Here is an 11,265-nt window from a genome sequence, read left to right on the forward strand (position 1 = left end):
TCCAAAACCTCTCCTGGGTCCCTGTTTGTGGCCGTGATAGATAGTGAGCTGCCCGTCCCCGGAGGTGTGCAAGGGGAGCCTGCATGGGGATCGCCCGGGGTTGGTGAGGCGGGGACTCGGCGCTGGACACACGCCCCCTATCAGCGTGGGAACCCGCTCCGCTGCGCCCCAGCCGCAGATGTTGGGGTGTGCCGAGGGCAGGAGCAGAGGGAGTGGTGACAGGGCCCTCTGTCAGGGACAACGCAGAGCAGGTCTCAGGCTGGTGTCAGCCGCTAGGCATGTGGCCTTCGTGAGCACGCCACCAGGTGTGCAGTGGGCTGGAGGGTTCGGGAAGAGCTGGGGAGGCCGGCACCTGGGCTGCGGGAAATGGTGTCTGAGCCCAGGCACCTGCCAGTGGCAAGTTTGGGAGGCTTGGAGCCAGGACAGCAGGAGCTGAGAGCTAGTGTGTGTGTGTGTGTGTGACTGAGAAAGTGAGAACGGAGGGGGACCGAGGGTGGAGCATTGAGAACCTCAGAGAGCAAAGGGGTGGGAGAGCAAGGGGAGGGGGAAGAGTGAGAACGGAGGGGGGGCTGAGGGTGGAGCATTGAGAACCTCAGAGAGCAAAGGGGTGGGAGAGCAAGGGAAGGGGGAAGAATGTGTGAGCTCAAGAAGCGAGTTCGAGTTCATGTGAGAGAGGAGAAGAGGAGGGCCAGTCGTGGGGGGGGGGGGGGGAAGGGGTGACAGCCTGCATGTGCCCAGAAAGCTGCATGCTCCCCTCGAGCTGAGGCTTTGAGGGACCAGTAGCAGGGGTGGCCAGGCAGAGCCTGGAGTCAGAGCCTGGGCAACTATAGGCCGGTGGGCCCCTGGGAGCCCACCCCACCCCTATTGGCAGCTGAGCCACCCAGTGAGCTCAGGCAGGTGTGAAACCCTTGGGCGGTGTGATAAGCAGGAGTGTGGTCTGGTGAGGAGGGAGGTCTGACCGGGCTGGGCCCCTCTGTCCAGCCGCCCCAGCTCTGCCCTGGCCAGCCTCGCCCTCACCGGCTGTGGGAGCAAGAGGAGATAGGATGGGTGGGATAGGGTGAGTGTGAGGCATCTCAGCCTGGAAGCTTTGCCTCTTCCCCAGCCCCTCCCAGTCCCCTCGATTTTGGGGCAGTCGAACCCGCGGGTTCAGAAATGGGAGAGATCTGGGTTTGAACCAGGTGACCTTAGGTGAGCCCTCTGGTGCCTCTGAGCCTCACCCTCTCCGTCTTGTCGGAAGCGGGTGGGAGGTAACAGTGCCCACTGTTGGGTGTTCAGGATTATTGCATGAGGTAATTTGGGGAGTGGGACAGCCAGGCACGCTGGAGACATTCCGTCACCTGTAGCAGCCCCGTTGATATGGATGCAGGGTCAGTTGGGGCCAGATCTGAGCTGGGCTGTTGTCTGTCACTGCAGATATGCAGAGAGCATCTGGGGTCGCCCTGATGTGTTTATCCCCGGGCTGCTGTTGGCAGGGCCAGGAAAGCTATGTAAATATTTATCCATCGCAGTTCAGCTGCTTTCAGGGTTGATGAAAGCCCCGAAGCCCCTGGGACCAGCTGGGGAGGGGTGAGAGGGGGAGATGAGGCTGCAGCATCGGGGAGAAGACGGACCTGCCTGCCGACTTGGCTGTGTGACTTGGCCAGGTTGCTTGGCCTCTCTGAGCCCCAGAGGGGCTTGATGCTAAATGGAATGGTATGATGATGCTCCCCTGTCTTCCTCACAGCCTCCTATCAGGGTCACCTCCTGCCAACAGCAGAAGGCATCGGTATGATTAATGATCTCTATTGGACCAAGAGCAAACTGAGGCCCACGGAGGGGCACAGCTAGTCTGGCTTTCCCCAGCAGGCTCCTAGTCTGGGGTCCTCCTTTATCTCCCCTCTACCGGATGCCTCCCATTTTCCTGACTGGAAGTTGTCCCAGAGGCTGACCTTGAGCCTCTAGCTCAGCCAAGAGATTGAGTCAGCCGAGAAATTCCTCGAGGATGTTGGAGGCTGTGATTTAGTGCTTGCCAGCGGACGGGGTGAGCGAGCTGGGCTCCCAGCACACAGGCTGGCAGGGGAGGATACTGGCGCAGGAGGAGGGAGCGCACCAGAAGAAGAAACATTTCTCAGCAATATGGGTTTTGGAGACAGGCTGAGAGCTAAGGGAGTGCGAGGAGAGCTCTGGGAGGGTGGGGGGAGCGTGAGCGTGGATCTAGGACCAGCTCTGGCCCCACTTGCTGTGTGACCCTGGGAAAGTCCTTGACCTCTATGGGCTCTGGAAAATGCTTGCTCCCTGACCCCCAGGGCCCACCACACAGCTCACTGAACCCCAGCAGCCTTGGGAGGGCCAGCATACCCATCTGAGGAGTCAGTGGGCTGCCTGGTGCCTGGCCTTCCAGCTCAGCCATGTGGCCCCAGGCCAGGAAGGACTCAGAAAGATGGAGTGTGGGAGGTCAGCGGGGCAGGGAGCATGTGTCCCATCCCAGGAACGGGGGAAAAGAAGCCAAGAGCTATTAAGTGATGGGCTTCCCCCGAAAGATCCTCCTGGCTGGAGGCCTTCTTTCTAGTGTCTCCTGCTCACTCTCTTCCCAAGACCCAGGAGGGTGGCACAGACAGGGAGCAAGAGGCCTTTGCTTGTGGGGAGACCCTGCAGGAGTCACTCTTCTTCTCTGGGTTTGCAAGCTCCCTTCTGACTGCAACTCCTGTTTTTACGATTTAAAGTCTGGAGACTTTGGGGGAGCTGATGCCAGGGGGGTGGTGGGAGCGCTAGGGAATTGGGTGACAGCAGAGTCCCAGGTGTTGGACAGGAGGGCTCACAGGGGCAAGGAGCAGGGCCGGGGAAATCAAGGCTAAGAGGAGGACAGTGACTTGCCCAGGGCCACTCCGTCCAGGGGTGCGGTGGCATGGAACTGGGTCTTCTGAATCTCAGCCTGTGGCTCTTTCTACTGCACGGAGGGTACCATGATCCAGGTCTCTGGGGGTGGACTTGGTGCCTTGTGGGGGCAGGAGAGGAAGGGATGGTGTGTGTGTCCATTCCCCACCCTCCCTCCATGGCTGGCTGCTCCAGGTCACACTGGGAGCTGGGAGAGAGGAGGAGAGATTTCTGCCCAGGGGCATCAACAGAGCCGGCCACGCCCTTCCCAGGGAGGGTCCTGTACCCCTGCCCCGGGGTGGGGGAGGAAACTGTACCCTAATGGTCAGGGGGGGTGTGGGGAGGGGAAGGGGCAGGCCTCATGGCTGGTCACACAAACCTGGGCTCCACATCCTCAGTGTGAGACCTGGCACATGTGTCACCCCCCCCTTATGGGAGGAGCGGGGAGGTCCACTGAGCCCGCCTTCAAAGTGCCTGGGAAGTCGCAGGTGCTTAATATGTTCCCATCCCTTCTCTTCTTCACCAAGGTGAGGCCAGCTGGGGGCCCTCCTCTAGGAGAAGGGGGACTCCAGCCCAAAGTGCAGAGCAGAGGTAGCAGGTAGGGCGGGCTGCGGCACCGACAGCCTGCCATCTGCCAGCTGTTACCTGGGCAAATTGCTTCACGACTTTGGGCTCCATTTCCTCGTCTGAGAAATGGGCATGATGAAGGTGGAGTTGGTGAGGGGGCCCATCAGGCGCTAAGAGCATGTCCATGGAGCGAATCGTAGGGTCCTGGCCTCGATACAGGGGAACTGCAACAGTGATGAGTACTTAACAGCACAGCCCAGTACCCAACCGTTCAATAAGCAAGCTCACACCGAGGGAAAGCTGGTTCTGGGCCCCACATACCAAGTAGCTCCATAGCCGCCTCGGGGTTCAGAAGACCCCTTCATAGTGGAGTATTCCGGGGGGTTGGGTCGGGTGGCTCTGGAGGGTTGAGTTGTTGGTGGCTCCATAATTGGGAGCTTGAGGGAGGGGGGCGAGGACACTGATCAGGAGCCCAGGGCCTGGGAGAGCTGCCAGAGGCTGAGGCCGAGGCCGAGGCTGAGGGTGGGGCCTGGGTGGCCCGGCTCCCACCCCAAATATGGCCGTGGGAGGCCACCGCTGCCCAGGCCAGGCCGGCGCTGAGTCTCGGCGAACTGCGCCACATGCCTCTCCTCCCGCCTTGCACAGCGTCCGCAGCCAGCCTGGGCCTCGCCGGGTCACCGGAGTCCTCACCTGGCCCCGCCATGCCCTGGCTGGAGGATTTCGCAGGGTCTCCCAGCCTTTCTGAGCTTCTGCTTTTTTCATGAACTAGAACTCTTTTAGGAACCCTGGGACTTGCAGAGGGTGGCAGCTCCAGGTCAGAATCACTGGGCACCTGGGACTCTTGCTGGGGCTGGGCAGCAGGTAACTGCTCCCTACCACACACACACACACACACACACACACACACACACACACTCGGGCATGGAGGGGGCTGGCAGACCACATCTAGCCCTGCCGTGTGCACCCAGCCCTGGTAAAGTGTGAGCAAAACTGCCCTCAGGAATCAGACCCATTTTCCAGACTAGGTGGTATCTGGCCCCAGGCTATGTGCTTTATTATTATTATTTAAAATATATTTTATTAATTTTTTTTTTACAGAGAGGGAGAGGGATAGAGAGTTAGAAACATTGATGAGAGAGAAACATCGATCAGCTGCCTCCTGCAGACTCCCTACTGAGGATGTGTCTGCAACCAAGGTACATGTCCTTGACCGGAATCAAACCTGGGACCCTTTACTCCACAGGCGGACGCTCAAGCCACTGAGCCAACTTTACAGAGAGGAAGGGAGAGGGATAGAGAGCCAGAAACATCGATGAGAGAGAAACACCGATCAGCTGCCTCCTGCACATTCCCTGCGGGGAACGTGCCCGCAACCAAGGTACATGCCCTTGACCGGAATCAAACCTGGCACCCCTGAGTCCGCAGGCTGATGCTCTATCCACTGAGCCAAACCGGTTAGGGCCAGGCTATGTGCTTTAAATGCATTACCGTGGCTCATCCTCAGATCAACACTATGGGGAGGAATTAGCCCCATTTGCCAGGTAAGCAAATCAAGGCAGACTGCAGCCCCTCCACACTGAAGAGTGTCTGTGGTGGGGGTCCTGGGCAGGGGTAGCTTACATGACATGGGAGCTGGGGACTGGAAGGGAGGGGACTCAGGAAGAAAGGGAGGTAGATGGTATTTGCTGGGGGGGTGGGGGAGCGGTGGGGGAAGCAGGAGGCGCTGCCTGGCCTCTCAGAAGCTCAGTGGGGTCCATTCCTGGGTGTGTGTGGAGAGTATCGTCTCTGTGCCCCCACTCAGACCTCATCAGCCCAAATGGCCAGAGCAGGTGACAGGCAGCCCTGGGCCCTTCCAGGCGGAGTGGCAGGCAGGAGGAGGCCTTGCAACAAGCCATCAGGAAACCAGTCAGCTCCTGCCGAAGGCCGGCAGTGTGACCGGAGCGCGCCTTCTCTTGCCCTGGGCTTGCCCAGAGACACTGCAGGCCGGGGCTGAGCTTGGCTGCTGACAGCCCGCAGCCCTCACAGTGAGTCATGAGGAGTAGAGGCCTGACCTGCCCCCTCCCCATCCTCTCTCCTGCCCAGGACACCCACCGCCGCCACCTGGTGAGGAGGGGGCCAGAAGCCTGGCATGAAGCTCCTCCAAGCAGCCTGGCACCTGCCCCTGCTGCACAGGAGGCTCCGGGTCCTGCCGGGGGCCCCAGACCGCCCCGCTGCGGCGTGCCTGACCCACCTGATGGGCTGAATGCCCGCAACAGACAAAAGCGGTTCGTGCTGTCGGGTGGGCGCTGGGAGAAGACTGACCTCACCTACAGGTAGGGCCCTCCGCCATGAGCAAACTCTAGAACACTGTGTGTCCGTGTGTGCCCCATCACCCTTACACCTGCTTCTTGAGACGTTTCAGATCTCCATGGTTCACAAACCTGTGTGTCCACTGGCCCCCGAGCCATCCATGGGCCGCACTCTTGAACCCCAACTTAGATTGTACACACAGACAGCACCCCTCCACACATACGCCCTCCCATGGCAGAGGGACAGTGCCTCTGTCAGCCCATGTCTGGCCGCCCCGCAGACCTGCTGGCGCACAGCTCTCGGTCATGCAGGCAGCTTCTATGGGCACCTACTAAGGACCAGGCCCTAGGACTCCATGGGGAATGAGGCAGCCACTACCTGTTCTCTTGGGGAGCTGGGCGTTGACCTTGTCGTTGTTCCAATCCAGCATCCTAATTCAGGACCCATGCAAGTGGGGAACAGGGGTGAGGGGACAGGTGATAGCTCAGGTGACCTGAGGCCCTTGATGCAGGAGTTGAAACTTCTACCTCGTGCAGATGGGGACTTGTCTGGGGAGAGAAGGCACATGAAGACTACTGTAGTATCAGATGGCCCGGGAGCTGAGACTGCTGGGGGCCACAGAAATGTCTTGGGTGGGAACTGGGAACTGAGAGGGGGCGGGTCAAAGGGTCAAGTTCTCCCCACAGTGAGCGGTCCAGTCAGGTCTACAAGGTGGGTCTTGGGGCTCCTGGTCCGGTGTTCTTCTCACTGAATGCGGACACCTGTGTGCACCCACACCAGTGCATCACACCTGAGGGTCACCGGGCCTGTGTCCTGCGTGCCTGCCACCCCCCACTGAGCGACCCTGGCCCCGTAGCCGTCAGGGGCTGAGCCTGCCCTGAGTGAGGCCCAGGCTCCTTCCCCTCCCCGCCAGGATCCTTCGGTACCCGTGGCAGCTGGTGCGGGAGCAGGTGCAGCGGACGATGGCGGAGGCCCTGAAGTTGTGGAGCGAGGTGACACCACTCACTTTTACTGAAGTGTATGAGGGCCACGCTGACATCATGATTGATTTCACCAGGTAAATCGGTGGCCTGGAACCCCTCTGGGGACAGCCCCAGCTGTCAGCAGCTGCTGACTCTGCACCTCCCCCACCCCCGCCCCTCCGCAGGTACTGGCATGGGGACGACCTGCCATTTGATGGCCCTGGGGGTGTCCTGGCCCATGCCTTCTTCCCAAAGACCAACCGAGAAGGGGATGTCCACTTCGACTACGATGAGACCTGGACTATTGGGGACAACCAGGGTATGGCCTGGGGACCGTTTTCCAGAATGGGCAGCTGAAGATCAGAGAGAACGGGCACTTTCCGAGTCCCTGAGCTGGGGTGTCTGCTGCAGGAGGCCATTTCCCTTTTCTAGGCACAGACCTCCTGCTTGTGGCAGCCCATGAATTTGGCCATATCCTCGGGCTACAGCACACGACGGCTGCCAAGGCCCTTATGGCTCCTTTCTACACCTTCGGCTACCCACCGAGCCTCAGCCCAGATGACCGAAGGGGCATCCAGCACCTGTACGGCCGGCCCCGGCCAGCCCCCAGCTCCAGGCCTCCAACTCTGGGCCCCCAGGCTGGGGTGGACACCAACGAGATTGCACCACTGGAGGTGAGGTGCCGGAGGGTGGGAGGACAGGAGGTGAGCCCTGCACCAGCTCTTCCACCCCCTGGTCTCTATGGCTCCAATGTGGACTCTTTCCTGGTCTTCTCCCCCCAACCGCCAGCCGGAAGCTCCACCAGACGCCTGCGAGGTCTCCTTTGACGCGGCAGCCACCATCCGTGGCGAGCTGTTCTTCTTCAAGGCAGGCTATGTGTGGCGGCTGCGCGGGGGCCAGCTGCAGCCTGGCTACCCTGCGCTGGCCTCGCGCCACTGGCGGGGACTGCCCAACCCCGTGGACGCAGCCTTTGAGGATGCCCAGGGCCACATCTGGTTCTTCCAGGGTGAGTGGGGGCTGTGCTCAGATTTCCAAGAGCCGGGAGTGCCAGAGCCAAGGGTTGGGACAGACGGACAAATAGGATGGGCAGGTGCTCTGAATCCTCAGGGTCAAGGGAGAGCAAGGCTCACTGCTCTGGACACAGCTGGGAGCCTCCCGGAGGCGGTGGCTCTCAAGGTGGGCGTAGAATAGAAGGCATTGCACAGTGGGCCACGCATTGGCCTCCAGCTCAGAGGTAGGGAAGTGATTCACCTCAAGGCACAGCTTGGAAAACGTAAAGCAGGGATTTGATCTAGGTCTGGCGACCCTGGAGCCTGTGCAGTTAACTCTCAACCGGCAGGGAGCCTGGAGCATTCCAGGTGGCAGGGACTTCATAAACAAAGGCCCAGCCAGGACCTGCCGGGACAGAGCAAAGGCCCAGGGGGTGGTGAGCAGTCAGATGCCAGGGGAAGGAACAGGAGCCCGGGCACCTCTCTGCTACTTAGAATAATCTTTCTCACGTGGTGCATCCCAGCGCCTGCCCCACCCCAGCTTATTCCTGCCGACTCCAACTCCCCCTGCACTGAGGGTGCCAAGCAGGACAACCAAACAGGCCGGGGAAGCCTGTGGCGGTGGCCGCCGTTGGGCAGGCCCATGATGGCTGCAGTGTGGCAGCTGCACAGCCCCATCGCAGCCTCCCTTCTCCGCAGGGGCTCAGTACTGGATGTACGACGGTGAGAAGCCCGTTGTAGGCCCTGCACCCCTCTCTGAGCTGGGCCTGCTGTGGTCCCCGGTCCACGCAGCCTTGGTCTGGGGCTCTGGGAAGAACAAGATCTACTTCTTCCGAAACGGATACTACTGGCGCTTCCACTCCGGCACCCGCCGCGTGAACAACCAGGTGCCCCGCCGGGCCACGGACTGGCGAGGAGTGCCCTCTGAGGTCGATGCCGCCTTCCAGGATGCAGATGGTGCGTTGGCGACGGGGCGGCTGGGGGAAGCGGTGCAGCAGCTGCAGCAGTTTTTCATCACAGGGCCTTTGTCCAGCACTCTCCCCAGCAAGCCCCCTTCTCGTGCCCGGGCAGTGCTACACCACGAGGTTGCAGATTAGACTGAGAGTCAGAGAGGTGCAAGAACTTGCCCGGGTCCCTGGGTCATGGCTGGTAATAATGACCATCGCACACTGATGACGCTCCGGGCACCTCAGCTCCCTAAATGTCTCGCGCAATTCTCGGGGGCTGTATCAGTTAGGAACCCAGTTTCCAGAGGAGCAAACAGAGGTTCAGGTGATGCGGTTCCCTAACTGAGGTCACCCAGGTGGACAGTGGGTAGCTAGGACCACCGCCCAGGCAGGCCCTGCTTCCAACCATTGAGCCATCTGGCCTCTTGCCATCTCCAAGGACTAGGTTGGGGACTCACAGTCCAGTGTTCTCTCTCGTGATCTCCCACAGTGGGACCTGTTGGGAGAACTCTCTCTCTCGGTGGCCTCGGGCTCTAGGTTGCCTATGGCACCCACAGGACTCAAGATACCCATATGTATCCGGCTGGTGGGTGCAGCGATATGGAGGGAGGGCCAGTGAGGGGAGTGGGCCTTGCTTTCCTGGCAGATAGGAACTGGGCCTCCAAAGCACCCCCATCTGTCAGGCTGAAGCGCTCCCCCAAAGGGAAAGGAGGTTCTGGAGGCCTGCAGGTTTCAAGGGACTTGGCAGTGACCAAGGCCTGCCCACCGGGCCTCCCCCTGTGCCCCTCCCGCGGCTCAGCCTGATGTCCACTTGCCCAGGCCTGACCCTCCTTTCTCCCCAGGTTACGCCTACTTCCTGCGCGGCCGCCTCTACTGGAAGTTTGACCCTGTGAAGGTGAAGGTCCTGGAGGGCTTTCCCCGTCGCGTGGGCCCCGATTTCTTCGGCTGTGCAGAACCTGCCAACACTTTCCACTAACCCTGGCGTGGATGCCCACAGGGCCCCTGACCCTTGCCCAGCCACGGACTTCCCCTAGAGACCTGTGGCCGTCTTTGTGACTGTGGGCATCAGGCATGAGGCAGAGCCTGTGTCTCGTCAGACATGACAACTGCAGACAAGGCCACGCGGGTCGTGGTCACCTGCCAGCAACGGTCTCAGACTGGGCAGGGAGGCTTTGGCATTACAGGTGGGGGTGGCATTGGGCCTGCTCTACCCAACCTGTGCAGGTCACCGTCGAACCTCAGGGAGCTGTCCTCGCTCTCTATCCCTGTCCCTCAGGAAAGGACCTCCGTAGGTTTGCGGGAGCTGGAGCCCTCGCTCTGTCCCTGCTTCTAGATTCCTGCAGGGGTGCTAGCACATGGATCCTGGGGCCCCATGGCCTTCTGCCCTTTCCTGAGACGTCAGCTCGGAACTGGCTGCCTTCCAGTTGGTGATCCTGGAGATCTGTTCCCCCGAGATCCGGGCCAGAAGGTCCAGAATCAGCCGGGGAGCGGGGTGCTTCCTGCTGGAGACCCAGGGCTCTGAAGGCCCCAACATACCTCAATCCTCTCCTGGGCCAGACCCTCCCCATCCCCCTCATCCTAGCACTGAGACCTTCCAAAGCCATGTAAATATGTGTACAAAGCCTTTTTTTTTTAATTGAAGTTTCTCATTAAACATGGTCATGATAATTTCCTACCTGCTTGCCTGGGGTTTCTCTGTGATGGGGAGGCCAGGATGGGGGCAGAGCTGGGCTCGGGAGGTGGGAGGGCTGTCTAGTTTCACCACAGGGCTCAGCTTACTGTCAGGCACAAATCGCAAAGTTAAGGAAGGAATGGAGAAGGATCCTTCCCCTCCAACACTCATCTGATGCATCCGCCAAACCAAATAACCACCTGGACGCTGGAATCCTGCCAAGCCAGGGAGCCTTGGCTCATGCCAACACCACTCAGTGTTGTCATCCTGCCCATTCCCGTGGCAGGAACGGCTGTGGGCCCGGAACTGTTCCTAGGCGCCCTCTTATGTGTTTCCTGGGTGGGGAAACTGAGGCACAGTCACCTCGGGCCTCCTCCCAGCCTCACTTCCTTTCTCCTCCACTGGGTAGAGTGCCAGTCCCAGCTGTGAGACTGGGAAAGCCACCGCCTGAGTCAGGGCCTCTGTTGCTATTTCTATCTGTGAGAATGTCCCTCGGTATCTCCATTTGGGAAGCAGCCTGGAAGAGAAGCTTTTGGGTCTGGGTTCCTTTAAGAAACTCGCGGGCACGCGCCCGGGTCTTTTGTTTGGGCGGCGGCAGCGCGCGCGTCAGCGTCAACGCCGGCGCATGCGCACCGAGGGCGGCCTGGTCGTCGTCTGCTGCGGTAGCGGAGGATCCCGGCGGCGGCAACGGCGGCGCGAGCGCCCGGCCCGCCCTTCGCCTCCCGGCTTCGACTTCCCTCCACTGGGCGCGCCCCGGACACGCCTCGGCCCTTCCGATCCCTCGCATCCCGGCCTTTGCCGCCCGCCTCCACCGCCGCAATGATGATGATGGCGCTGAGCAAGACCTTCGGGCAAAAGCCCGTCAAGTTCCAGCTAGAGGACGACGGCGAGTTCTACATGATCGGCTCCGAGGTACCGTGCGGCCCGCCCTCCTTCCAGGCCGTCGCCCGCGGGAGCCTCAGGGCGGGTCTGCGCGCTGGGAACGC

General features: G+C 60.7%; 2 protein-coding genes across 3 annotated transcripts in view; both read left to right on the forward strand.

Moving 5' to 3' along the window:
* The first annotated feature begins 5,129 nt into the window (after positions 1-5,129).
* On the forward strand, positions 5,130-10,282 carry MMP11 (matrix metallopeptidase 11). The gene is made up of 7 exons (XM_006768872.2): positions 5,130-5,732; positions 6,623-6,766; positions 6,857-6,990; positions 7,104-7,345; positions 7,461-7,677; positions 8,360-8,617; positions 9,450-10,282. The coding sequence occupies exons 1-7, from the start codon at positions 5,452-5,454 to the stop codon at positions 9,581-9,583; spliced, it is 1,410 nt and encodes a 469-aa protein (XP_006768935.1). The 5' UTR covers positions 5,130-5,451; the 3' UTR covers positions 9,584-10,282.
* Positions 10,283-10,863: 581 nt separating this feature from the next.
* Positions 10,864-11,265, forward strand: part of SMARCB1 (SWI/SNF related, matrix associated, actin dependent regulator of chromatin, subfamily b, member 1) — a 26,179-nt gene continuing 25,777 nt past the window's right edge. For both annotated transcript variants that reach the window (XM_006768869.2, XM_006768870.2), the window contains exon 1: positions 10,864-11,191. In XM_006768869.2, the coding sequence (XP_006768932.1) occupies positions 11,099-11,191 (93 nt within the window). In that variant the 5' untranslated portion in view covers positions 10,864-11,098. The remainder of the gene's footprint in view (positions 11,192-11,265) is intronic.

The sequence above is a fragment of the Myotis davidii genome, unplaced genomic scaffold (genome assembly GCF_000327345.1).
Source record: "Myotis davidii unplaced genomic scaffold, ASM32734v1 scaffold223, whole genome shotgun sequence".
Taxonomy (NCBI): Eukaryota; Metazoa; Chordata; class Mammalia; order Chiroptera; family Vespertilionidae; genus Myotis; species Myotis davidii.

Bases quoted from the DNA above. Each gene is read 5' to 3' on its own strand.
- MMP11 (XM_006768872.2), top strand. From the start codon at position 5,452: ATGAGGAGTAGAGGCCTGACCTGCCCCCTCCCCATCCTCTCTCCTGCC. The intron at 7,678-8,359 runs GTGAGTGGGGGC...CCTTCTCCGCAG, and splicing joins CCACATCTGGTTCTTCCAGG to GGGCTCAGTACTGGATGTAC. The intron at 8,618-9,449 runs GTGCGTTGGCGA...CTTTCTCCCCAG, and splicing joins CGCCTTCCAGGATGCAGATG to GTTACGCCTACTTCCTGCGC.